The 26,897-nt window shown below is 36.2% G+C and overlaps 1 protein-coding gene across 15 annotated transcripts in view; it reads right to left on the bottom strand.

The window, feature by feature from the left end:
* The window catches only part of LOC576034 (rho GTPase-activating protein 26), an 81,648-nt gene that overhangs the window by 53,706 nt on the left and 1,045 nt on the right, over positions 1–26,897 (bottom strand). For all 15 annotated transcript variants that reach the window (XM_030980359.1, XM_030980364.1, XM_030980366.1 and 12 more), the window contains exon 2: positions 2,046–2,141. In XM_030980359.1, the coding sequence (XP_030836219.1) occupies positions 2,046–2,141 (96 nt within the window). The remainder of the gene's footprint in view (positions 1–2,045; positions 2,142–26,897) is intronic.

Genomic DNA, 26,897 nt, shown 5'->3' with positions numbered 1-26,897 from the left:
CCACAATCACTTTGTATATAAGATTTCCTCAAGAGTCAATATAACCGACAAATTATCAGTTATCCAAATTCTCTCTACTGTAAATTCAACTTATAAAATGGGCTTTTAAAAAAATCAAGGGGCTTCTGAATGGGATTTAAAATATTTGTATAATTATCCAAAAGATGTATAAGAACAAATCTTTAATTCTAAAGTAATTTGGTCAAAATGTTAAAGAGCTTTGTAATAATAACAGAAAATTGTGTCTATTGGGTTAAGTAGAGCGATACAATATGTAGTCCCATGTGCATATGTCCATGCATGTATATTAGTTATATTTAGCAAGCCAAACTGAACTGAAGATTGAATGTGAACTCATCTTCTCCTCTCATCTCAATTACATGCATCACTGACCAAATTTCTTTTCTTTTGCTTTCTGGATAACTTTGTAATCTAAAAAAATGACAAATTCCAGACTCTCCCAACTCAAAGTGATAGCCAAATTTGAAATCATAAACGATCACTGAGAATCGGAATCACTCAACTAGTCCATCAGATGATAATTGGAGTCCCTTTGAAATTCCTGCACTGTCGGCAGAAGAGGGAGTAGAGTAGATTGCGGATACCAATTGAAATGTAACCATGACTGATCTTGTAAATAAATCAAGCCCTGTCTGTAATGGGGTACTATAAATAATCTTCCCAAGAGATGTAAGATGATGTGTATGATAAATGCCGTTCAAATTTTGGTTGATCTCCCTATGCATAGGTACTATACAAACTGTGCATGATGCGGTATATATACACTGTATGTGCATATATATATTGGTATGTAGATTCACAGAAACCAAAGTGAAAGCTCTCCTCTCTTTTCCCCTTTCACAATCACTATCCCTTTATATTTATGCTTTCTGAAAGCAAAACATGTATGGATTAGAAGAGGTGATATTTTCGTAAAATTTGGGCCTCTTCAAAAGTATGTTGTATCAAATAAATTATGATGAAATGTTGATTATATGTATAGTCCCTGCAGAGAGAGTATGGATGGAGACTGGGGATGAAACGGAGAGGGTGAAACTAAGAGGGTGAAAATCAATACAGGTATGACTGGACTAGCTACGTACGTGATGACTGGACAATACCTCCCCGTCAATGAGATATCATTAGAGAGAGAGGCAAAGAGAGATGGAGAGAGAGACAGACAGATACAGAGGAGGGTGAAAGCAATGGAGCGAGAGGGGATTTAAAGAAAGAAAAGGGCAGAAGATAGAAATATTGGGAGAGAGAGAGAGGGGGTGAGAGAGGGGTGATGGGAAAGAGAGCAAGAGAAAGGAGGGAGAAGAAAGAGAGAGATTGAAAGGTGGAAGTAATGGAAGCACCCCAATCCTACGACAATACTGCCTCGTGACGTCCACAAAGTAATGTGCAGTTGCTACAAATTGAATTGCATATTCTGCATCAGCACACTATCTGACTCATACTCATAGAGAAAGTTTGTAGACCTTCATCACACTAAGTATAAAGGCTTTATCAACATGTAGAGTGAACATGTGTAAAGAATTTGATATGACCTACATGTATGTACTGCACATACTGAATGAAAAGGTTGTAAGAGTATTGAAATTGAATCAGACTACATATATATACATAATTTGATGTCAAATCATTTTCCTTCCTCCCTCCTGTTTTCTGCCGCGCCCTCTCTCTATCTCTTTCTCTCCCTCTTACTATTCTGCAATATCACTTGCCTCAAAGATTTTTGGGTCAGTGTCTAAAAATAGAAACATTTTTGATAGATGAGGTTTATTGCTATCACTCATGCATGTAGAGATTGTAATGAGTGGACATGGGCTGACATGTATATCTTACCGGTACTCTTCTGCAAAGGGGAGGGAGCAAGTGAAATTTGTAGATGAGCACATACCTATCCATACCTAGCTACACTGCTGAAGCCAGAATTATCTAGCTCATAGGCAAACATCAAACAGGCACTATTTAAAAGAATGGTGAATAATCTAGTGATGTTTTAACCCTGAATATGCTACATATATTAATTAAATACTTACAGATATCAATTTCAGCATCTGTTTGTGAAGTACCGATGCACTCAAAGTTGAAGTTCATCAGAGTTTCTGAGAAGGCTCGCTGTGCCTTGGAGAGATCTGAAAGAAAATAAAAAGAACTTATTAGATTTCAATATAAAAGATAAAATATTGATTTTACAGAAGTTTCAGGTTCAACTTTTCACACAATATAGAATAAATATACAGAAAAATATGTTTTTGAAGTAAATAAGAAATATCATCTGTAGCATTGATTTTTCATCCCTTAATATCAGAGGAAATATCTTTATTCATGAGCAGAAAGCAATTAACGCATGAAAAGCCCAAAAGAATATAACAAATTCCAAAAACATCAGATCAAGCTCTCGACAAGAAGGAAAAATATGAGATTGATCATCTCTGAGGTAATCCCATTTATTCAATACAAAAGAAAGAAGCAATCTAACTTTTTTGAACACAGCTGATAATACTCTTCAACCATCCTTCCCCTTCAAATAAATGTATGTCAGAGGTACAACCTGTAACCTACATTTAACCAGTGAGATGAGAACTTTCCATCACCCTGGTAATTCTACAGACCATTCATCCATCCTTATTTCACTTTCATAAGTAAGCCCTGGAATGCCCATAAGGATATAACATGTTCTAATATTAGCTCTGGACAAGCAGGAAAAATGTGAAATTTATCAGCCTTAAGGTATAGTCATTTATTCCATACAAATATAAGAGTTATTTTTAAGAAGAGATCACTATGAATAATTAATATTCTCAATGCTTGATACCTTTCCACCGTCCTTCCCCTTCACATCAATCAATCTATGTCAGAGGTACAGTGTAGCATGCATACATGTACCGGTATGTAATACCGGAGAGATTAAGAGAGATTAAGAGCGTTTAAGAGCGTTTAAGAGCGTTTAAGAGCGTTTAAGAGCGTTTCTGCGCACCATGCGTGATTCCATACCTATTTTATTTTCATAAATAGTCAATCACTTGGTCAACCATCCCAAGAATTTTCAAGTAAAGTTCACATGCAATTATCTAAAGATACAGGGGGCTCAAAGCAGAATATCCTCTCAAATACAAAATAAGAACCCATGAAACTATGCTTATTCATACAAGTCATGAATTTGTTGACATTCTTCTAGTAACTAAATGAATGTAATGGGTGAGATGTGGGCTGCAGAGGTACACCCGCAGTGTAAGTTCTGCTGCATAGATGCTTCCTATGAAGTAAACCTGTAATATCAATCTTTACCCATCACGGGAGAAGAGACATACAGCGTACTCCTAACAAAATAACATTCAGGGGTAGAAAAACAGACAATAAGGCGAGCTCAGAGAGTCGGAATCATGACAAGTCTGGACATGTTCCCAATCGAGTAATTCCCTCCATTTCAAGCAACATTCGCAACCTTTGCAACCTTTGCAATGTTTCCTTGAATTTGAGTGTATCCAGTGGGTTCATTCAGGGGCAACATGAAAACGTGACTTGGGAGATTATTGGAAAGCTGTGCAGAAAGGACAACAAATGTCATGAATGTTCATGAATGTTCACAATTCACTTCTTCAGAAAGAAGAATGACTGCTGTATATCCTGCCGATTTATAACCACAAACCAATAACAGATTATCTGACCACAGTCTGATTAGGAAAGATAATTAAAACAATTTATGATATTAAAATCTTGTAATTACATGTACAAGTACATTTAATACAGTCAGAACTGTACATAAAGGTCATTCAAGGGAAACTGGGGGGAAAATGTGGTCTTTTGAAAAATGTGGTCTTTTTATGCAGGTTCCTTTCATACATGATTCAATGAGAAAAATATTCAAGGGAATGAAAATCCTGGTCTAACATTGTTGAAGGCAAGAAGTGACTGGTTGCCTTTCTTTACAGGTCACTACTTAGAAGGTTCAACCGTATTACAATCAAATGTTTAACTGTTATTCATCCCATCATATATATGTAGTTCATAATAATTGTTTTTGTGCACTGAAAGGCGTACTTGTCTCAATGTATTCCTATTGAATGTACTGTACCTAGTACCTACCCTGTATATTTAAATGAAAATTCCATGAATATTTTTTAGGTCAACATCTTTTTGGAGAGAAAGACATACAGACCAAATATAGACTGGAATGGAACTGAATAAATATTGAATAAACAAGTCACACCTTTGGTATGTCATATCGGATGTATGTGGTATTGCCTTTTAATATGTTGATGACAACTAAAGAATGCGGATGAATGTAATACATGCATGTAAACAACAGCTACAGATGTGTGACCTCTCTGTCACTCCAATAATTCAATAGATGGTTAATAGTCCAATGCATGCTATCCTCTTATCATTAACACACATGTACACATCAATGGTAGGGCACTATAAGTATTTTGTATCAAATTGGTTGCAGTTTTCATGATGTCATATCACAATGTCATATTTTGCATCAAAAGATAATCATTTTCAATTCCCCCCTCCCCCTTCACCCCACCCTCCTCAGGCATGGATGCCACTTGAATGGATTTACAATTGTAAAAGTGACATTTTAAATTTCCACTGAAAATTCTTCATGGCCTTAATTGTTTTTGTTCAATCCAGTTTGTAGGAACTATTTTGTAGATTTCCAAAGCTACAATGTAAATCACTTCCTGTTCCCATTTGTTGTTAAAGTCACTGTATAAGACTAAAATGTATGCAATGACACTTTAAAAACAAAACAAACAAGCATATTATTTGAATAAAATTGATATACTATTATCACTAAATCACAGTCCAGTTTAACTGGATTGCATTACAGAGGAGAAATGATTTCAAAATGATAATTGTCACAAGATCTACTTATTATGGGACCTATTCCTGCTGGGCCATTCATACTATTTTGGTAATTTATCTGTAATTTCTTTTGAAGGAAATACGGAAATGAATTATTCCCAGAGTGGGGTCTATTTTAAGGCCACGGGGATGATAGGTCCTTAAGACAGCGTGAAATCTAATCTCCTCCTCCACTAAACTTGTATTTCTGATGATTATAAAACAATTGTGGTGGGAGTTTGATCCCGAGCCACTGACCTATGATGACACTGACTCACACACAATTAAATGCCTACGGATCATGATACCAAGTATGATAGCATAATCACGAAAATCTTGGGAGATATCCCACGTCTCATTTTGCGACCAACAATGTATATTCTGAAAACACTTATATTGGTAGCATATGACATTAGGTTTCCTTCACATGAATGTCCGAATTATGACTTTTAAGAGAATGATCATTTCTCTCCTATTAAACCCTAATCCTGTAATTCACCTACACACCAGTTTACTGTTGTGTGCGCCATTTTAAACAAATTCAATGACCTAGAGGTCATGTATTTATGCGTAAATTAAGATTGCGCCCATGCAAATTATGATGACATCACTGCCTGCGCGCTGCGTTGTGTGCGCACATCATCATTTGCATGGGCGCAATCTTAATTTACATATAAATACCACTGACCTCGGGTCATTGGCTTTGTTTCAAAGCCAATGACCCGAGGTCAACTGTCTGCGCATGCACACTGATACAACCGTAAACTGGTGTATTGCAGCAATGCAGCAGGACATCAATTCCATTACATTTTTCTGTGTACACATAGACTAAGTATTTGATATTTCATGATCACAATCACAAAGAATAGTTATGGAGAGGAAAATGACTTTGATAACATGTACCACATCATTGTAAAGATGGTTTAGTAACTGCACCAAACCAACTATAAACTTGACGCTACCCATCTTGGATATTTTCGTTCCTCTTTTCACCATGAATTATTAAAAGAATCACATACCTGGAATTAAGATAAAATTCCTCAAACCTACACTCAATATGAAGATTTTGCTCTTTTATTCCAGATAATCTATCTTTACAAAGCTATTTGAGCTGTTTTTGGCAAATCAAACCTATCCAGTCAAAAGCAAATAGACAGATCCTTCTCAAACATGCCCTTTGCACTGCATGCATCCAGCTCCAGCATGCACAATTCAACTATCGACTGTCCACATACATGTATCTCATTATGTGCTTAAACTGTATACATTGAATATATAGAAGTAGTATAAACTGAAGAGGAGACCATTGTAAACTGCACCATGCTGCAATGGATGGTGATATAGAGACATTGCAATTTCTTATAATGGTAGCACTTCTGGCATCATGTCACAAGTTTGCATGCAACAGCTGGAATACAGTGTAGGCAAGTCCAATTTCATGTCCTATACATCACCAATGCTAATGATATTATGGATATCAAGAGACATCAGAAGTACCAAGAACACTGATTCCCTTCATTTTGTGATGCAATCCAACAATCTTGCAAACCTATACAACCACAAACTTTGTAATGCAATCAGCAATATATGGGACAAAATCGCTTGGAATTGCCCAAATATTGAAGGCCTTTAAGGATGACCTCCTGATCCTATTAAAGAACCTTTTGGATCTAAACAATAAAAATATGAATGCAAACAAGGTAATTTCAATTACCCAGATAACAATCTCAAATACTTAGCACTACTATACCAACTTGTATCATCTACTCTAGCTCGAACTTTTTATAACAGTCCCACATATTTGCATATGTGTTTGATGTGTGAGTCATCCCCTTCTTTGCCATTTGACTACTGAAGATAGGTAGATAAGAATCGTTGACTGCCTCTCTACGAGTCAATGTCCATCATTGTGAAACTAGATGTCTGGTTACATTTGAAGCAGACATTGACATTCTCAAGGCCTGCCCCCACTGCCAATATACTGTACCTTACACACAAGCATACATTAAAGGGAATTTCTTCAACACAAAATATTTTTGTTCCATATGTTTGCTGGTATAATTGTTACTCCAGTAAAGGGATATTACAACTATAAATGAAGGTAAAGGCAACTTTAAGGGTAGATAATTCACTGCATCACAAGTTAGCTCCAAATAACATTGACTTCAATGCATTCCTAGATATGAAATCATTTTATCCACTTTGCTCAGAAGTCCCTAACCATTGTACTGTCTCGTATTTAAGTTTTGAGAGGGAGGGTTAATGTCATGTCTTCTAATAACACACAAATTATCTAGAAGGTACATGATTAACTTGATTACCTTGAATAAAAACTGCAACTCCCATACTGTACATTCTTACTTTAACTAGCATTATAGGTAATAGGTAACGGTACATGTGTGTGTAAATTGTATGTACATTACACAAATATTAAGAATAATGAAATTTGTATCTTTATCAGCGTGAGTTTCTGTGTCAATGTGAACCTTCTTATGAAGGTGATTCATAGCCATAGCCATGTACATGTACATTGTAGCTCATGTTTGTGCATACATTGAAAAGCACAAATCCTACAAGTGTTTGTTCAATATCACATTCTGCATGTCATGAATAAAGGATTTTTTTTCCAGCTTCCCGCTTTGAGGAAGAAGACATCAGAATTGAATATCTTCATACTTTACAGTGCATATGATTCCCAGAAGCTACGAAAGACTTCAACTACATGTACATGTACTTGTATTTATGATGTTTTCCAGAGGAGAAATGAACTTTAACTATCATTTATGCATGCATGTGTCTGTAGGAGTGGAAGCTGTAAATTTATTGCTCATTGAATGTTTATTACAACATCGTTTTAAAACATTAATTTGCAAGACACAAGAAATAGAATTAGTTGGCCATCTCAACAAAACCACAATTTTTGTGTTATAGCCACCTACATGTAATTCCCATACATACAACTGTATATATTTGTACTGTATTTTAAAGTCTGATACGTTTAAATGTATTATGTATTTGTATTGAAATTATGTAGACAATTTTGAAGAAGAAAAAATATCAAGGTACTTGTATTATCAGTAGTAGAAATTTTGTAGCTCATAATTCAACAACAGTTTCATGTGAAATTGCATACTTCAAATGACACTTACAGGTCAAAGAGTCGATTTAGCCAATACTCATAAATGCTTGATGCACAGGAGGTCATAACATGCACACTCTGGCTCCATTTAAACTAATGGCTGCAACATAAACAACACTCAGAGCTGAATATAGAACTCTGGGAGACAAGAAGGCCATCAAGATCCCCCACAAACACTTTCACCAAATGCCCATTGACCAGAGCGGATAAATATAGCGCAGATTGTGGCAGGATGTGAGCGAACGTATCCTATTTTGGGTTTTGCTGGCCAGGCAAACACATTGGATAGCAGTCAAAATTGCGGTAGTGCACAGCTGTTTACACAGGTACTGCAAGCACACACTGAGTCTTATAGTCGCCACCGCCGCCGTCGTGACTTTCTCCATCTTACTATCATGTGCATGTCTCTGTGTGTGGCAGCTAGGATAGAGCGGGATACAGGTTTAAAATTAGCAGAAACAGGTGTAAATGGATTGATCAGTGAATTCATAAGCAGATAGGGTGCGAGGCATTCTATGTACAGTGTAGGTAAGAAATAACAGGATTTTGGTGCTCCAGGTGAAATACATCTGACTGTTTAATAATATTTGTCATAGTATAGCGATGCATGCAAGGTATCCATTCATATTTAATAAGTAGGTTAACATCTTATGTAGATCATGTTACAATAGAAATTTATTAGTACTTTGTTTGATCCCAATCATCCCTCGTTATCAATTATGGGATAGCAAGGAGAGCAAGTTCAGCTCAAAGACATGCAGAGATGGGTCTGTATACAGACAGGGAAATATGGCATTTTAGTAAACATTGACTCTACACAAAGTGCGGTTGACGCAGTTCTGGCTCTCAAAAGACAACATGGCTCAAATGTAATAGGCATACACTATAGAACATTTATGAGGAGTGAAAACTTCCCATCAGATTTGTATGATGAGAATGAAAGCAAGTTCAGCTCTGACATGCAGGGATGGGTCTCTATGTGGAGGGGAAATATTGCAAGTTTATTCACCTCAGGGTACTGCCGGACACTGCAGAGGAACAGGTATTGCATAGACATAAACTTCCTTCATACTAGCTCTATACATGTAGCTCAGATAAGGTCTAGCCTACATTCTAGACATGTACTCTCAACTCTCCTTCAAATCACTACATTCATATGAGATTCTTAAGCCCTTACATTGCAATAGAGGGGAAAATGTCCTCATTGAAAAAAAAAACTGTTTCCCACTTCCCACATGAATCACATCAATCAAACATGTGTACGTGTGTTAATTCACAGGGGTTTCTATTCGCATGTGTCTCCACTCTAATTAGAATATAATTTTCATAGAAAATAAATTTAAGATGATATTTCATCATTGTATTATCTTGAAATACAATCTATGATATATCAAATATTTCAGATAAAATTATAAAATGCCTGTCTTTTAGTTTGCTCTGTTATCTTTTTCTTATATCTAAATAAAATAATCTCATCCTCTTTAGTCCCAGATCAATCAGAGACTTGTCCTGCAACCTCAAGAAATCCCAGGCAAACTGGCAGTCTACTTTCACTTCCTCTTCTCTCCTTCTGCCATGGAAATGAATCAAGACTGATATCATCCATCAACACTTGAGAGCCAGAAAGGAGTTAACTCTACATTGAAGGATATAAGCTAATGTCCTTCTGGCTTTCAGCGGATGATATACTAGTTAGCAATATCATGATCGTTATCATGAACATCCATAGCGAAGAGTGGGTGTGTGATCTGAGTAAGATTCAGCAGCTGAAATGTTACTTTGATATTTCTTATGACTAAAAATAAGCATGGTATCTTAGACTAGACAAAGTGTAAATATAGTCTTGATGGATGAGATAGTATATGAACTTATGACTTTGCTTCTAACCGCTTCCTCACCCCTGCTTCCCCCTAACTAAATTCATATCTTCCTAAATGATCCTGCGATGCATGGACATTTAGGCCATCTCAGCATCACGTTTGGGAGTTGAAATGGATATTGTACCATTTTCACTACAGTATAAATATATCCTGAAAATAAGGTCACAACAATGACCTGCATATTACAGTAAAAACTTCAAAATATGTAATATCGTGCATTAAAAGTCAGTAATTTTCATAGTTTTGAAAGTGAATTCATTCTTTTAAGATACTACACTACTGTTATGTAGAATAGCTACATTGTATTTTATAATTTGGCCTTCCTTGATTTGAACTAGATTTAAAAGATAATAGTCATGTGAAACTAAGTTATTCCTTCCATGCCGTGAGCAACAATCCTACCTACATGTAAGAATATAACAATGTTGTACTGAATGCTTGGACTAAGAATAGCCATCTGTAGATTTCCTCTCTCTCTCGAGAGAGAGAAGCAAGAACATGTATTGTGCAGATTGCTTCCAAGGAGAAAGATGTTTTGGGTTGAATCTTTGAATGAATCAATGAATTAAGCTCATCATTCAACTCTTGAATCTTTACATGTATCTCTGGAAAGTATTTTATCAATTTAGTAGCGTTATACAAGTTAAGCTTTTTTTCTTCTTCAAATCTCACAGAATTGTTCTAAATTTGTACGAAAGATAAACATGTACCATGTCCAAATTATCACAAAATCACTCATGGAAAATAAGTGACAACATTTCCAGTAAAATAAATTTCCACAGAAGTATGACATTTGTACTTCTGCTCTTATCATTTCGGGTTTCATTACAAACAACAACAACAACAACAAATTAGATGATACTACACATGTGTGCATCATATATGCCTACAAGCAGCCAATCTCTGTACACCCCTGCTGTACACCTCTCCTTTTTAATATCCTCGGAGTAGAGTACATGTACACCTGTATGTGTGAAGAGGCATTACTATTAGTCAGTATGACAAGGTAATGACTTCAATGCCGTTTTGGTTAAGATAAAAACGGTAAATTGACAGTAGTCCAGTGGCTTGTTCAATCCCATCATGCAAAACCTATTAATTAATTATAAGGCTATATCCAAATGGATGATACATCACTAACTGAGTCACGTATCAAGGACTTTCACTACCTTTCAATCATTAACATCACATTTTGAATAATCAAGAACTACTTGAGAATATTATATTATATATATTGCACATCGATCAAATATAGACTCACGGGATATATAGCACATCCCTTTTCATCTCCTATTTGGGGAAGTTGTGCCTACCATAAAAGTAATGGAACATGTAATTATGCCTTATGGTGACAAAGTAGTACTGGTACTGACTCACTTATTGCCTTCATCTGCTATTGGGCAATATGATTACATTTGGGCAAATATGTGTCCCATAAGCCATTCAATATCATACAGTTCTTCCAGTGATGGGACATATTACCTGTAGGAAAATATTTATAAAGCACTTTATTTTATCTAAGGCTTAATGTATTTAAAAAACAGTACATACACATGTATCTCAATTTTATTTTGAGTCATTCTAAGAGAGCCATCATCTTTTAAAATGTCAAGGCGTCCGTCATGCAAGCCTAAATGACTCGCCTGTACTCTCACTAATGCATGGCACTCCCTGCTACATGTACAGCCGACACTCCCAAGACAAGCCTTATTAAAGATGCACCATGTGACCAAACTAAGATTTACTACTGGACGGCCGTAGTATTAATGAAACTGGCTCCACGCTCTAAACATTGGCTGGGTGGTGGCAGATCGTAAATTTAGACCCTTCATATATGAGAGCCTTGGAGTGGAGGAGATGGGAGGCAGGAGGCTCCAATTTATGCACTCATGAGGCTGTGCATGACAGATGCCTGGCAGATGTAGAGTGCCTTGGAATGCCTGCATACAAACTTGAAGATGTGAATGTTATGGGAGTTTCATTGCTTCATGAAGAGATATGCATGAACATTGTAATGCACATACATGTGGCTTAACTTATAAATTCATACACACCTTCATATATGATGGGGAAAAAAGATGCATTTCTCTTATCAATCAATGAACTGTATCAGAGAAATTGAAAACTGGACAAAATACCTATCAAAACAGGGATAAGGGAATATAATACTTGTATGAATGTCCCATATCTGAGATACCAATCTACTTATTATTGGACTCGAGGCCATGATCGCTATAAACAAATTTATGAGGTCACTTGAAGCTTTAAATATAAGCCTACATGTAAAAGGATTTGCCAATATACTGGTATTTAAAATGCAAATTCTTGTTTCACCAATGTATTCAACAGATCTATCATTAAAAACAAAAACACTTGTAGGAACGGTGTCTGCATCTTATAAACAATGAGACTATCAAGACAGTTGGGGGAGGGGTGGTGTCTACCATGACCTCATGGGGTGAAGGTCACTAAAGGTGGGAGGAGCTCAAATCTTATCACTGGGGGCCCTGAGGAAGATTTATGGGTACAGATACCAACACAGGGGTACAACAGGGATTGGAATGGTATCTGTCTAGTGCCTCCTACACATATTATAAACATTCGGTACATTATGTTATTGAATATGAGCCTGTTGATCATAACATTGGGATTCCTCCTGCAGAACACATACCAGAATGTTTTGGTAATAGACGTGACCTTCGACCTTAGCTTGAAAATGGTGGTTGAGTGAAGGCTCCCATTACATGTACTCTGGACAAATCCTTCAAGTTCAGGTGCTGATGCTCATGGTACGGAAGTAAAAATGATATGCCATGCAGAAATTCATATTGTACATTGTAAGGGGATGCATAGAAGCCTACTAAGCCTCAATAATACCAGGATAACTTCATTGTATCCTTCACAGTTCATGTTTACCAAGTTCGCAAAAGGCTGCGCCAGTCACAGCCTCGCTTATACTACCAACTCTAAACTTTCTCACAGGGATGTCCAACAACATTCCTTCCAGTGCAGAGTCTTGACCAAAGAGCAAAGATCAGGAAAATAATACCCATGAGAACTGGAGATTGTTGGAATATTATAACTTTTTCAGTTAACTTTGGATCCAGCTCAGATTTGTGATATATGCATGAAACAGACATCCCCAATACATGCCTCACAAAAGTAAATACACCAATTTAATGAGTTTCCAAATGAGGAACATCCAAGGATCAAATAGTAACTTTATACATGTAAATGTACATTTAGGCCTTTAGGACTCAATAACCACTTATAAAGTGGTTATTGAGTCCTAAAGTGATTTGCAGAGTACTGATGTGGTATTATTATACTAGATCTACAATTTGAATGTATGGCATTATATGTACACATCATGTTCTAAAAAATAAAACAATTTTTTTCAAGATGTGCAATGTCTACATAGAAATCAGAATTGTGTGACCTGGTAGAGGTAAAAACATAACTTCAGGATATATTTCTTTGACTCAAGTCAAGGTGTGTTTTTCCTTTCAATCAGTCTGTTATTCCACCTTGAGTTTAGAGACATGACCTGCACGTTATGAGGTCAACCATATCTCTGGTTTCACCACAACCTTGGACGACTTGCATTCATTTCAACCTTACTCATTTTCCTCGTGTCTGTCATGATTGCGATATCAAACTGTATCTGGTTCTACTGTCAGCTGCACATGTACATGTACCATACATGTACAGGTCTATCATAACCCAGCCATTTTGCATTTACATTCAAATACAAGTGTGTCAAGGTGTAAATTATAACTTATCAAATATGAATGAGCTTACAATTAGTGTATGCTGAAGAATTGATATAAAGATTTAGGGAACATGTAGCAGTGTGCCAAATAGCCCGCTATTTCTGATTCGGGAAATTAGCCCGATCACAAAATAGCGGGCTATTTGGCAGGTGAAGAGGCAAATTGCAGGCTATTTGCTCGTGAAATCTTCCAAAGATATCAAGATATCTTGGACTAGTTTGCAAAACAGTCCGCTATTTGTCAGGTCCGTCTTCACTAGCCCCTGAAGACTCGCACTACTATGCACGAAGACTCGCACTATGCGCGAACACTGAGCAAATTTCTCGAGCTCGAGTTTCGAGCTGATGAGGACGTGACTTGTAACCCCGGGCTGATTTCCCGAATCAGATAGAGCAAGCTATTTGGCCAACTGGAGCTGATGAAGACAGGCCTAAAGATTCTTCACCATTTCCTAGTAATTATCTACATAATTTCGAAATATTATTTTCTCTTTCATTGCCTACATCTAAAACCACACCATGTAGTAGATTATGATCTAGTGAACTCAAAAGGAATACACTGAAGTAGGCCTACTCTTCACAGTCTGGTGCACATTGAAATGTGGCAAATGCATTTACATTATCCGCATGTTTAAGCACGCATAAAGATTATACAAATAAAACAAATTTAGACAATATGCCCCTTTATAATTAAGTTCATCTGTAGATGAACTTTTGATGACCTCATGAATGCACATGATTTCCTCAACTTTTGAAATGAGGGCCTCATGAGTCCTTGGGGCTTCTGCATATTACTATTGTGATAGGGTATATGGAATGGAATGGGGGGGGGGGGGGGTACCGGTAATAAACCTTTCAATAAAAATATGTGGGAATTCTAAAAAGATCAAAAGAGTTTTGTACAATAGAGACCAAGCTCAGCTCAGCTCGGTTTTCATGAGTGCATTAGAAATGCAATTTGTATAACAAATTCATATATTTCCCTGTCATTACATTTATTGCCATTTTTATATTGTGTTGGCTGCTGTTATTCTGTTATTATATACACCCATGTATGTATTTATGGCTTTAAAGAGATGGAGTGTGGTTAAAATGTCCACCCCAGGAATTCGGATTTATAGTAGGACAAAATGCTTCATGGGCTGTATTTCTTATTAAAAATATAGTCCTGCTGATGCCTAAACAATTCCTTCTTCTTTGTTCCCATTTTTATGAGGTTTTTTTAGGAAGGGGGGGGGGGGGTTGTATACTGTATTCATTGTTTGTACTTCATGTGATACAGCTCTGGTTAGTCATCATATAATGAACATCTAGTGTTATAACATGCATTCCCCATTGTACACCCTCTTTTAAAATCATTCACTTGATCTGATAAGAAGAGTTTAAAGTTCAATGTTCCATGAGTATACCATTAACGTATTCAAGATGCTTAATAATATGTGCAGCGTGCAAACTGCAAATATTAATATACACGTGTAGTCACACCCTCTGCAGCTCTACGGCTCAGCCCAGCATAGCTCAGTGTCTTCAATATATTGCTTACACACAGTGTTTTGAACGAAGCCTGCATGATAGGTAGGCGAGGTTAAAAGACAGCGTGCATGTGGGCTACTCACGGCAGGACTCCCTATATTTCATTATGGCAGACTTTGTAAATGAATTTCCTGTGCAATGACCATGATGGCTTATTGCAAGCATGCCCGTCCAAATGAAAACTGTCATTCTGTTTGCTTTTATCCAGCTTTCATCAAGTCTTCCCCAAGTCCTGCACGTTTGTCTGCATACTGTGCAGCAATGGATGAAATATAACAAGAGCATGTCAGGCATTATACATGCACATTGTACATCATGCAGGTAACATACAACGTACTGTACATGTGCTCAAAAGGCCTTTTTTTTTGCAAAGGGTTTTCCTTTTGCAAATTTGTGTAGGGTCACTAGCGTGATATGATACCGAGTAAAAAGCAGAAGAAATATGTGAGTATGTATTTGTACATTGTAAGTAACAAGTAAGCTTAGGTAAATCATGCTAAAATTGTCTGTGCCCTTGTCATTTACATACATGTGTACATCGGGATGCCAGTTAGAATTGATCAGAGGGCCTCAAAATCACATAGAATGAGCTATTTTTGTACACAAAAAAGCCTTCACTATGGTCCGAAAATGTTTATTTAGGGGTGAATAAAATCACAACTCCTAACAAACATACGAATAAACGACTGTAACTTTGTAATAAACTACAACTTCCTGATTGACTCACCATAACTTTAGGCCAGTCACAACTGTGGAAATCATTATACTAAAAGCAAAGGATTTGCATCTAGTCATATTTTCATTTAATCTTTTGATTCTTTTTATGTGAATTCAAGAACATGTAACATGTTTCAAACCACATTTTCAAATGAAGATAACTAAACGTTTGACAAGTATGACATGCATGCTGCTTGTTGTGAATTCCAATGATTCATTCGATTCATTCCTATTGAGGAAACTGACCATTTGCAAATAAGAGTCATTTAATTGTAGTCTGAAAAGAAGCCTTGAAAGAAAAACATGTTCACAACACAAACAGCAGGCAAGCCCTAGTGATGTCCCTGTTATTTACAGACCTATATATATGGACTCCATCAATATTACAAACATCTACACATATGGTTCCTTTCCAAAGCTACAACATACATAGTAGCTGCACATAAGACAGAGATAAAAATTCAGTGTCATTTTCAATATTGAGGATTAATTGATTAAAACCAAAAGATTATTTGCTATGACTGTGTGCTTATTTTGAGATCAGCACTGGATTCCAGGGATGAAATAGATTTGGGGGTATAAATGTGACTCACAGTATCTGGATTTTTCAATAATTTTCACTGGTTTTATTTCTATCCCATTTGTATACTAAATTTCAAAATAGATCACACTGCACTGCTAATCATTTACCCCCCCCCCCCTTCCTCTGCAAAATGTGTACAGATTTGAAAAAGTGTGAAATTAGATTTTTGGAGATTATCAAACAAAGATAATTCTACAGGATATTGGGAATATAATTAATTTGTGACATAATCTCCAGTGACACATATTTGTGTACAATACATGATTCATTTTTTGTTTAAAACATAGCACAGTCTGCCATGAAGGCCTTTTAATCTAATGGGTCAAACCTAACATTGTTCACAGGTTGCTAAAAAGTTGAGATATATATAAAAAATATATCTAAAAGTAATTTGTATGACATTCTGGGCTATGCTCTGGATTTTCGTAAACATGTCCATGTACATTTACATTACATGTATACATGTACTACAGTGTAATTGCTGTTGCTGGTCCAAAGTAAATCAGTGTTTATGATTTTGAAAAATGAAATGCCCATAATCACAACAACAGAAAGTATTGAAGACAAAAAAGAGCAAAAGTAAGAGCACAGAGTAATGACTTCTGGAAAGCTCTGAAATAGTTGACAATATTAAAAAAAAAAAAAAAAATCATAAAAATTGGCCAAGAGGAAGTGAGATTTCGTTTTTAATCCATTCAAAGAGCTTTATGAAAAAACATACTTTCAGACGACTAATATTTGAAAAAAAAAAAATTCTAAGGACAATATCTGCTATGGACAATGGATGGATCCGGTATGAATAGAAAGATGCACACCTACATGATTCAAACTCTACGCAGTATGACGTTCATAAGCCATCTTAGTCACCTTGCAGACAGTGATAAACCCACTATAAACATTGATTTCTAGTTCTGTATGATGAAAGACAACAATACCTGTCTGTCTCTCTCTCAGACACCGCGGTTTAAGTGACATACAATACATGTAATCAATAATCTAGACCTCTACATCTACAGCTCAAGGGAAAGAAAGAAATGGTAAGGCAGATAACTGAAAAGGAAATAAGATGTTCATGTGTTGAGAGCCAGAAGGGCATTCTGTGTTATTTATAATATATCACATGTATACATGTGAATCCTTCTTACTCAAAGCAGATCATACACAGGGCTCCTCATCAACTTTTTTGAAAGGGGGTCCGAATTTCAATTTTTTTTTTTTATGCAGGAGTCCAAAGTGAAGAAGACAAAAATATATAGGGGTCCAGACCTACATTTTGGGTGCCCATGTGTATTGGGCCCATGTGTATTGGGCACCTGTTAAGAGTCGAGTCCTGCAATATATAATGTATTACTATGATGTAGGCCTATATGTACATGTACATGTACATATACAGGTAGAAATAACATGCTGCTTATTACTAAAACAGAGTGGAAGTAAACTGTAAATCACTCATACATGAACAGGAAATAGCCAGGCTGCAATCAAGCGTGTTGAATAGAAAACATGTCTATTTTGAGGCATGAATATTATGGCCTTTGAACATACAGTGTACATGTACATGGAACAATGCAACCCCCACCCAACCCAAAAAAGAAAATGGGGCTACAGCAATAAAAGTGAACAATGTACGGTACATGTAATTAGATGCTTCCATGAAAACAAAAGGAATGGACATAGAAAGGTGTGTACACTGTACAGCTAATTCAGAGCCAGGTTAATCATCTTTGATTTATAAGCCTGTGTTATGAGAACATCATGAAAGATGTAGAGTTCAAGAAAATGGATGTAAAATCATGTACACTGCCAATGAATCAAAATAGCAATCAATGTAGAATCATACACAATAATTTCACCACATGGAACATGCACGCCAATTAAAGTCAAAGAACTACATATTTAATGACTTTTTTTTAAACAGTCCTGAAGTGGCAGAGTTTTTTTATAACAATCAATAATATTTCTTCTAAAAAGCTTGTCAATTGAGATACAAATTTGCCACAAAAGTAAACACACAAGACACATCAGTGCAACGAGAACAACAAATTGCAAATATTTGATCATATCAAATATCGTTTAAAAACATCAAAAACATCTCTTTCATGAACACGTACAATTGTACATGACGTGTTTTCTTTTCTGTGTAGGCCTACATGTAGAAGTACTAATTCCAAAGGTAACTGTCAAAAGTGAATACATACAGTGGCATTGGCCAAGTGGCATTTGCCAAGTAGCAAATCCAAATCAATTAGGTGGAATTAAGTTCATGAATCCCTAAAGTGTCTGATTTGGATTATCAAAGATCTATGTAGGATTTCTCAAATTGGATAATGTTACAAATGAGCTGTTTCAAGAGCTCTTAAAGGAGAATGTAGAGCTTCAGGAAATAAAATGAAGTTAGAATCCTACCTAGGCCCCTGTGCTGCTAAGTGCTAGGAAATGCCACTTTAAATATGAGATGATAACAGCCATATTGACTACATGGTAGATCTTAATTTCAAGTGCTTTGAATGTTCTTTATTGTGATGAAGAAAACAAATTTGTATCCATATTCCTTCAAAATTAGTCCATTGGCGTTTGCCAATTATCAAACAGAGATGAAAAGGCCCAAATTTTAACTGAGGGTTTAAATTGAAGGTTGAAAATCTGTTCATGAAACACTTGTACATAATGGCAGTACATGAACTAAACTCTAAAGCTTTAAGCAAATGTACATTATGTAATATACATGTATACATTTTTAATATCAATCTGTGATATATACATAAATTTCTGAAGTATTATCTCTATAAAGAGATGAGTACTGTATGCACAAATTACAATCCAAATATTAGTTATTTTAATTGGATTTGATTTGATGTTTTGTATCTACATGTATAGAAATGTAACAGCCCCTCATTCTAAAGATTACATTTGAGCTCATGACTGCATATTTCCTGAAGATGCTCACACCGAGCATCCATTTTGGAAGAGCCAACGATTCATCTCATTTTTTGGTTGCTTTTCATTTCACATCTATGAAGCAGAAGTGTCAATGTGAAACAATTAGGCACTCTTGGAACTGATTGCCAGTCTTCATTAATCATGGAAAGCAGGGGGCATCATGGGATAAGTGTTGGGGAGTTTATACTGGGAACCAGCTGTTAGATCGACACTTGTAAATCAAGCCCCCGCAACCCACTTGTGCAGCACTCTTATGCAGACTACCCCCTCGTCACACACAACACCACACACATTCAAGTCTACCCCCAACCAACCGACGCTATCACACATACGTTGCAATTGTCGCATGCAGTAAATTGCACGGGAGTACACCCATAGCCTGCATTATCCACGACCACTGATGCAACGAAAGGAGAGTGCATGCATACAATCTGAGTCATCTTGCTGCATTATGCAAATATACGTCACCAAACAATCTATCCAGCGACCAGGCGACGACGATGGTGCATCGTAATGTACCACGGCGGCGTACGTACGCATGAATGCATGCCGGGCAAGCAAGCAAAGCAACTTGTCTCGGGTTTAAGCAAAATCATATTACGACTATCTTTGCCTACCTACACGCTCATGCTGTAATTACATGCGATATTGAGGGTATACTTGTTCAGTAAACACGTACACACTAGAAAGCAAATACATGAACATGTAGGTCTACATCATACAAAAATGTAAAACAGATGAAGAACACTTTTGGAAAATATGTTGGGAATGATATAAGCAGACATACATGTATATATCTATTATCATTTATCACCATATTATATTTAAACAAAACCCCTATAACTGTAATTAACATTTCACATCAACTCAACTAACATAAATTTGCCAAATCTACAAAATACCAGCAAGTTCAATGATTTCAAAATCTGTGTATTGTTAGGATCCCAAAGTGAGCAAAATACAAAATTTAGATTACAGACATACAACTCCTAAATCAAAATGACTTCAGCCAATTTCACAGGGATCTAGGTTAATGTGCCACAAAATGATCTACATATCTAGGCCATTTCTACATGTACATGCAGATTGTCGTTCAATACATGTATTGTAATGTGTAATGTCTGATCGTCCAGGGATTTATAAATTCATTTTTAGATAAGAATGTCAATGTTTATTATTCAGGGATGCCTTATAAATTGTATTAAAAATCTCATGAATGAAGGTGTAAACATACAAAATAATGTGGTTAATCATTTTAGCTGAACTGCATAAAAATATGTCCATTACTCTTGACAATTTTTCCATAATTGATAGGCAATTGGCTAACTTTTTATGCATGAAGACCAGTGTGCATGTAGGTCTATATTTTTAAACCCTTTTTTTGTTGGGTGCAATTTTAGAGCATCTTCGGGACAGGCATCCCCGGGTGAAACTTATTCGTCAGGTTCAATTCTGGAAAGAATTCCAGTAGCGAAGTCTTGTGTCTCGTGGTGGGCATGGTCTTACGATAGCATCTCTTTGAAGGCTACTTCCTTCCTGATTTCCGCCATTGTGCCACCGTCAATACGCTACAGAGGAGAAAGCTTGGTTGTCAGCCGGCAATCATGTATCTGACTCATACACTTAACTTCATTCCACAACTCTAGGCATCATAGTCATCTTGAATTTGTTACTTGAACAATTTTCTTGCCAAAATAATGCGAAAAAGCTTGGTTTCATCTAGAGTCAAAGTTACTCATTCTTTCACAGAAACTTTTTTTCCCATCAATTCCTGCAGAAAAAAAAAATCAAATCCTAGTATGATCTTTTTGTGCTTGAGAGTTCCACTTGAGCTGCCAAAAGCTACATCTTCTACATGAAATGAATTCCCTGTAGTTTTTAAATAACTAGACAAATTTTAGAGAAAATTGTGCATGTTCGTGTCCATGTAGCTGTTAAATCTCCCACAATTCATAAGACACTACCGTAAATCTCCGTGTATAAGGCGCACTTTTTTGCCGCCGAAAAAATTTGAAAGTTGGGGGTGCGTCTTATACACAGGTACAGATTTTTTTTTTTTTAGTTTCAATTTATGGCGCTATGCCTGGCAATGTCTCCTAGCTCAGTAATCAGTGTGTTGACTCACCACTCGGAAACTACAACAACACTCAAATTTGTCTGTCATCTTGGTTTGAAAGTAATCTTTCTAACAGATCTCAATATGTAGTTTATCATAATAATTCCTCAATTTTTTTTCTATAACAAATGGTGTACCACAAGGTTCTATCCTAGGTACTCCATTGTCAGAAATTTAGAGGATGCTATTCATATCATGCATGACTATTGATGTTTGGCATAGAACAGTGCTTCTGCTAGGTGATGTGAGGAGGCTGGTGTGGGACACTTGGTATCATGAAGCCTTAGACTGTTGTTATTGTTATTTGTGACAAGTTCACAACTTCAACTGCACCTCGATGTAAAATGAAGGTCCTTCCCCGCGTGGGTTTTCGGCAACAAAACAACAACAACAAAACAAAACAATTTTTTTTTGCCCCCAAAATAGGGGTGCGCCTTATACACGGTTATTTACGGTAGTGTCTTATGAATTGTGGGAGATTTAAGAGCTACATGGACACGATCTTGTGCAAACTAGTGTATACGGTCATCCATCAGAAGAAATATACAGTACATGTAAATGTACCTTTCAAATCACAAACTGATGAAAGAGTCTCCTACATGTACCTACATTACATTTGCTGTTTCCTTTCTCAAGTTGCTCATGCATGGAATTAACATACATAATTGTGTGCTGCAACTGTATAACTGTAATACCACACTTGATTAGCAGTTTCCCCTCATGCCCCTTGTAAGAAGATTAGCAAAGCATAAAGACCTAAATATAGACTGTGAAGAGCAGGAGTTTTCTAAACGAATGAGCGATACTTCAAAACTTTAACAACAAGCGCAAGTTTATAAACATTGTAAAGGCATTGTTTATTTTCCCAATATATTTCCAGATTACAAGCTTACATTTTACTTTATTTTACTGGATGTCAAATTGTCTCAGTCTTTTTAGAAGCATTCTGAAAATCTCAAGAATATAAGTTTAATATATTTCCTTTTGGACAGCAAGTGCTGCTAGACTAGAGCTACATGTATTGGTTTGTAAAAAAGAAATCGTATTTCCCCAGTAGATCTCAAATTGAATGCACATGAATAACTTTCTGACAACTGTAGATAAACAAATGCATGCAAAAACAGAAACTAAAGTAAATATGAGATATTTACTGAAATCAGTTTACAAATACTTCTATCCATTGTGTTTATGTATGACACTGCATATTGTCTCCCACTCTAGCTATTTTGAGTTTTCAATGCATTGAATAAGGTTGACATTTGCAATGGACTAAACCCACTAAACAACTACATTCCAAAGGGTTTTAATGAATAACAGAGCTGTCCTGTTGACAAGCATTGTGAGAATTCCAGGACGAGTCAGAAGAATGGACATTTTTAACAAGCTGTTCCACATGGCTAGGCAACTGCACAGGGAGAATAAAATTGGTTTACAAATGTCAAAATCTATTTGGTATTTTACAAGTTATAACTATGCTCTTCCCATTTAATTGTGTTTTACTTTTATTAATATTACAGATAAATGCCTATTTTTAATGAGTACTGTAGTTGGTATACAGGACAACTAAGTTTGAAACTTTTACAAAATCAAGCAATCCTAACTCCTATAATGAAACTCATTGATTTAATTGAAGGTACCATACCCTCCCGCAACAATTGGCTCACACCACATAAAGATGTGCAGTTTGCAGATTATTAAAAACTGTTACACATAAAAGTCTGTGGCTGTCATTCAAGTGTCAACAGATATAAAACAGCGAAGGTCATACATAGGACCACAGGTGATTTGCCCTGAAGAGCCTCAGAAAAGGCCCCAATAAAAAAAAGAATTGATCAATACAGAGGGGCACAAAAACTTATTTAATTTACTTTAGTTTTTACAATCAATAACATAATGTGATAATCAATGTCCATGGCAATCTACTTTTTTTTAAATCTCAGTCGAAACTTAAAAGCGATATAGCCCTGATATCAAATGATATATCAAATAATATCACTGAACCAGATACAAGATTTCAGCTTCTCTCACTAACTGAATACAAGATACAACATTCACTGAAAGCAGGCTCAATAGTAACAGGTGCCCTGGGGCACATGGGGGCCAAAATCTTGGCCTAGACCCCCTGAAAAAGAGTTAGTGTGGAGCTCGGCTCTATTACTGTGTAAGTGCTATTGTTAAATTCATCCTCTAATAACCAGTAAAATAGCCACAAGTTTGTATTAAAGCATACTGCTTGCATCTATAGTACAGTATTAGCCATGAATTTAAAGATTACTCTAATTTCTATTTGACCCAGGTCATTTGGTGTTTAAATACTGTCGGTACGATCATCCTTCAGATAATTAAGTTTCCCTTCACTTGCTCTTATCCATCATAATAGTTTATACGACACCTACACGTGCATCAAATGACTTGGTCCCATCATACTGAACTCATAGTTTATCAGAAAGGTGGGACCTACAATGTACATCATTGTATGGCTTTACAACAAGAATTACAAGATAATAGTTGTTTTTCTAAACTTTTTTTTTTTTGGTGTTATATCATCGAAACAGTGGGAAACACTGGAATTGAAAATCAATGGGTACAAAAGGCAAACATATTTTACATTGATAGACAAACCCACATTTTAGGGTCTATAGTATTAGTTGTGTACAATATTATGAGAGATGGAATCTGAAAAGAGAAACTAATTAAGTTACATGTACAGTACATGTAATCATGTAGGCCTTCATAAATGAAATGATCATGAAGTAGCTGTCCAGGGGGGTGTTTCACGGATCGACTTTAAGTTGGACTTAACTATGACAGGCCATGTTCATGCCACTGTTTGCTCTCACCATTCACTTGCATTGGTCTCTCAAGGGACGCACAAATCATAGTCACAAATCTACAGGATTTACATTTTTTGATAGCTCATTTATATTGAAGGAAAAAATATTATCTAAAGATAATAATGGTGAGAGCAAACAGTGGCATGAAGTCCAACTTAAAGTCGATCTTATTCTTTGTGAAACACTCCCCAAAGTAGCCAGTGTTTTGACTCAGACCTACACATGGACACGGAGAGGAAGTTATCACTTCAATGACAGGAAAGTACACCATGTTGAAGGAGAGTATTCTCAATGGACATTCTAAGGTCCCTGGAATGGTCACGATTGCCATGTTCAGTCATACATGTACATGTATGTAGGCCTGTAGATTGCAGAAGATTTAATGCTCTACTGTAAACTAAAATCTGGTTGTTGTGTTACCTATGACAATATGTGTAGGGTCAAATGCTAGCCATTTTTATACAAAGGTTGAATAACATGTACTGTACAATGTACATACAAATTTCCATCGAAAAAAAAATGTACCAGTGATCTACATACATGTATGTTAATGTAAGTAAACTATTAATTTCATAATTTACCATGTATATCATTACATTTACCATACACATGTACGCCTGAAGTACAATGTATAAACAGAAACGAATATTCACAGAAACCATGGTTGGCACTGTGTACAAGCAGGTCTACAAGCACTTGTACAGTCTGGTTCGGCATATCACAGCCCTCACCCTAAATCTTCCTGTAAGGCTGTTATGACCTTCAGAGGTCAACAGCTGTCATCACCTCAACATATTTCTTGAGGACATCTCAGGTGATGAGATGCAAGAAGACAATACTGAACGTGAAGTGCAAAGTTCAAAATAACACTACAGTACAGGCGTACATGTATACATGTACATGTATGTTGGGTACCATGGCACATAGTCAAAGCAGAGACACAATATAGAAACAGTCTCCCCTTTTAGAAAATGGCTTGGACTCAGAATTCAAAAACATTAAAAATGAAGGGTACAACTACAAGAGCATGAAGATCGTCTTATCTCATTGAACTTTGTTCACTTTATTTGGCATGTGACAGTCAAACATGAAACATGTAGCTTACGTGTGCATGGAACTCCACAGGCCAAACACTAAACCTACAAGCTACATGTACATGTTGTACAGATATTTTTAAGAGGCAGCAGACCATCTTCCAAAGTGGGGGGGGGGGGGGGGAGGGGGAGGGCACCAACAAAAAGGGCACTTTTGGAAAGGAAAGGTCTCAGATTTGAAAAGGGGCACTTTTGGGGTATTTGAAAAAGTAGGGGAAGCACTATGCCTCCCCCAGGAGCACCACCTCTGGATCTTTTTCATGATCATGATTATTTGTAGAACAAGAAGTCTCAACTTTTGTAACGATACACTGTAATGTTGCCCTTTAGAGACAGAAATTATGTTTTGCTGTGCATATCCCAAGCTCTCTCTCAGACGAACATTGTAGGGGTCTTACCTTTTTTCCCCCACCTCATTTACATTTACTACCTTGGAGTGCAGTTTTCATATTGTGTCTCACAAATGATGGATTACTGTTAACAACAGTTGGACAGCAATCTTTTAACACCTTTCTCTTTCAGAGGTCACATTTAAATCTATCACATGAGTGACTGCATAAAGAATTTAAAATCATTGTTCAATTTGAGATACTTAGAAATGGGCAATGCAACACGATTAAAAACATGGAATTTGAGAAAGCGGTACGTGTACATGTTTTCATGTAGTTTTCTTTTTCTTTCACTGTAAGTACCTGCAGTATATTTTTGTACTTCTCCAGTACAAAGTGCTTAACTGAAGCACCAATTGTGGCCTTGTTTTTTCACTTGAATACCACTGCATACCAATTAAAACCATCCTTATTCTTTTTGTCCATTTTTGTTTCAGTGTTGACAAAGATATGTGAAAGAATCTTTACGCATTATGCATTACCGCATTGTGGAGGGAGGAGGTAGCGAAGAAAAAAAACTTTTTTATGCAGGAGCTCTTTTATGATTTGCTGTTGTATACATCTGTATAAAGTGTGATTTTCACACAGTGATATTAAAGTATTGTCACATAACTCATAAGTGCCTGGCTCAAAGTTGTAATAGAGAAAGATGTTAAAAAGATTGCTTTCCAACTGTTTAATCCTCTATGCTCTAATTCATAAATCACAAGATTGAAACTTGCAGTTTAGGACAAATATTAGAAAATAAGGTGGAAAACAAGTTAGACCCCATCTCTGAAAGAAAAGGTGAAAGTAAGATGCAATAGCAAGGACATTGTCTGTTTGGATCCTGATTGGTGGTTTAAAACTCATTTCAAATTAATTTAATGCCCCTCTAGCAGGATTAAGGCACGTAATTAAGATATAAGAATAAAATTTCACCGTCACTCCCTTAAGTATTATAATAATATTGCAAGCTCTATTAGCGTTCAATATAACCAAAATATATAAATCAACAGATTCAGAATTTCCAGAATCCAGTGTGATATTATTATTTCACA

The sequence above is a fragment of the Strongylocentrotus purpuratus genome, unplaced genomic scaffold (assembly GCF_000002235.5).
Source record: "Strongylocentrotus purpuratus isolate Spur 01 unplaced genomic scaffold, Spur_5.0 spur5_scaffold_11, whole genome shotgun sequence".
Lineage (NCBI taxonomy): Eukaryota > Metazoa > Echinodermata > Echinoidea > Camarodonta > Strongylocentrotidae > Strongylocentrotus > Strongylocentrotus purpuratus.
The sequence above is the reverse complement of the archived record's forward strand: the minus strand, read 5'-3'. Positions and strand labels throughout refer to the sequence as shown.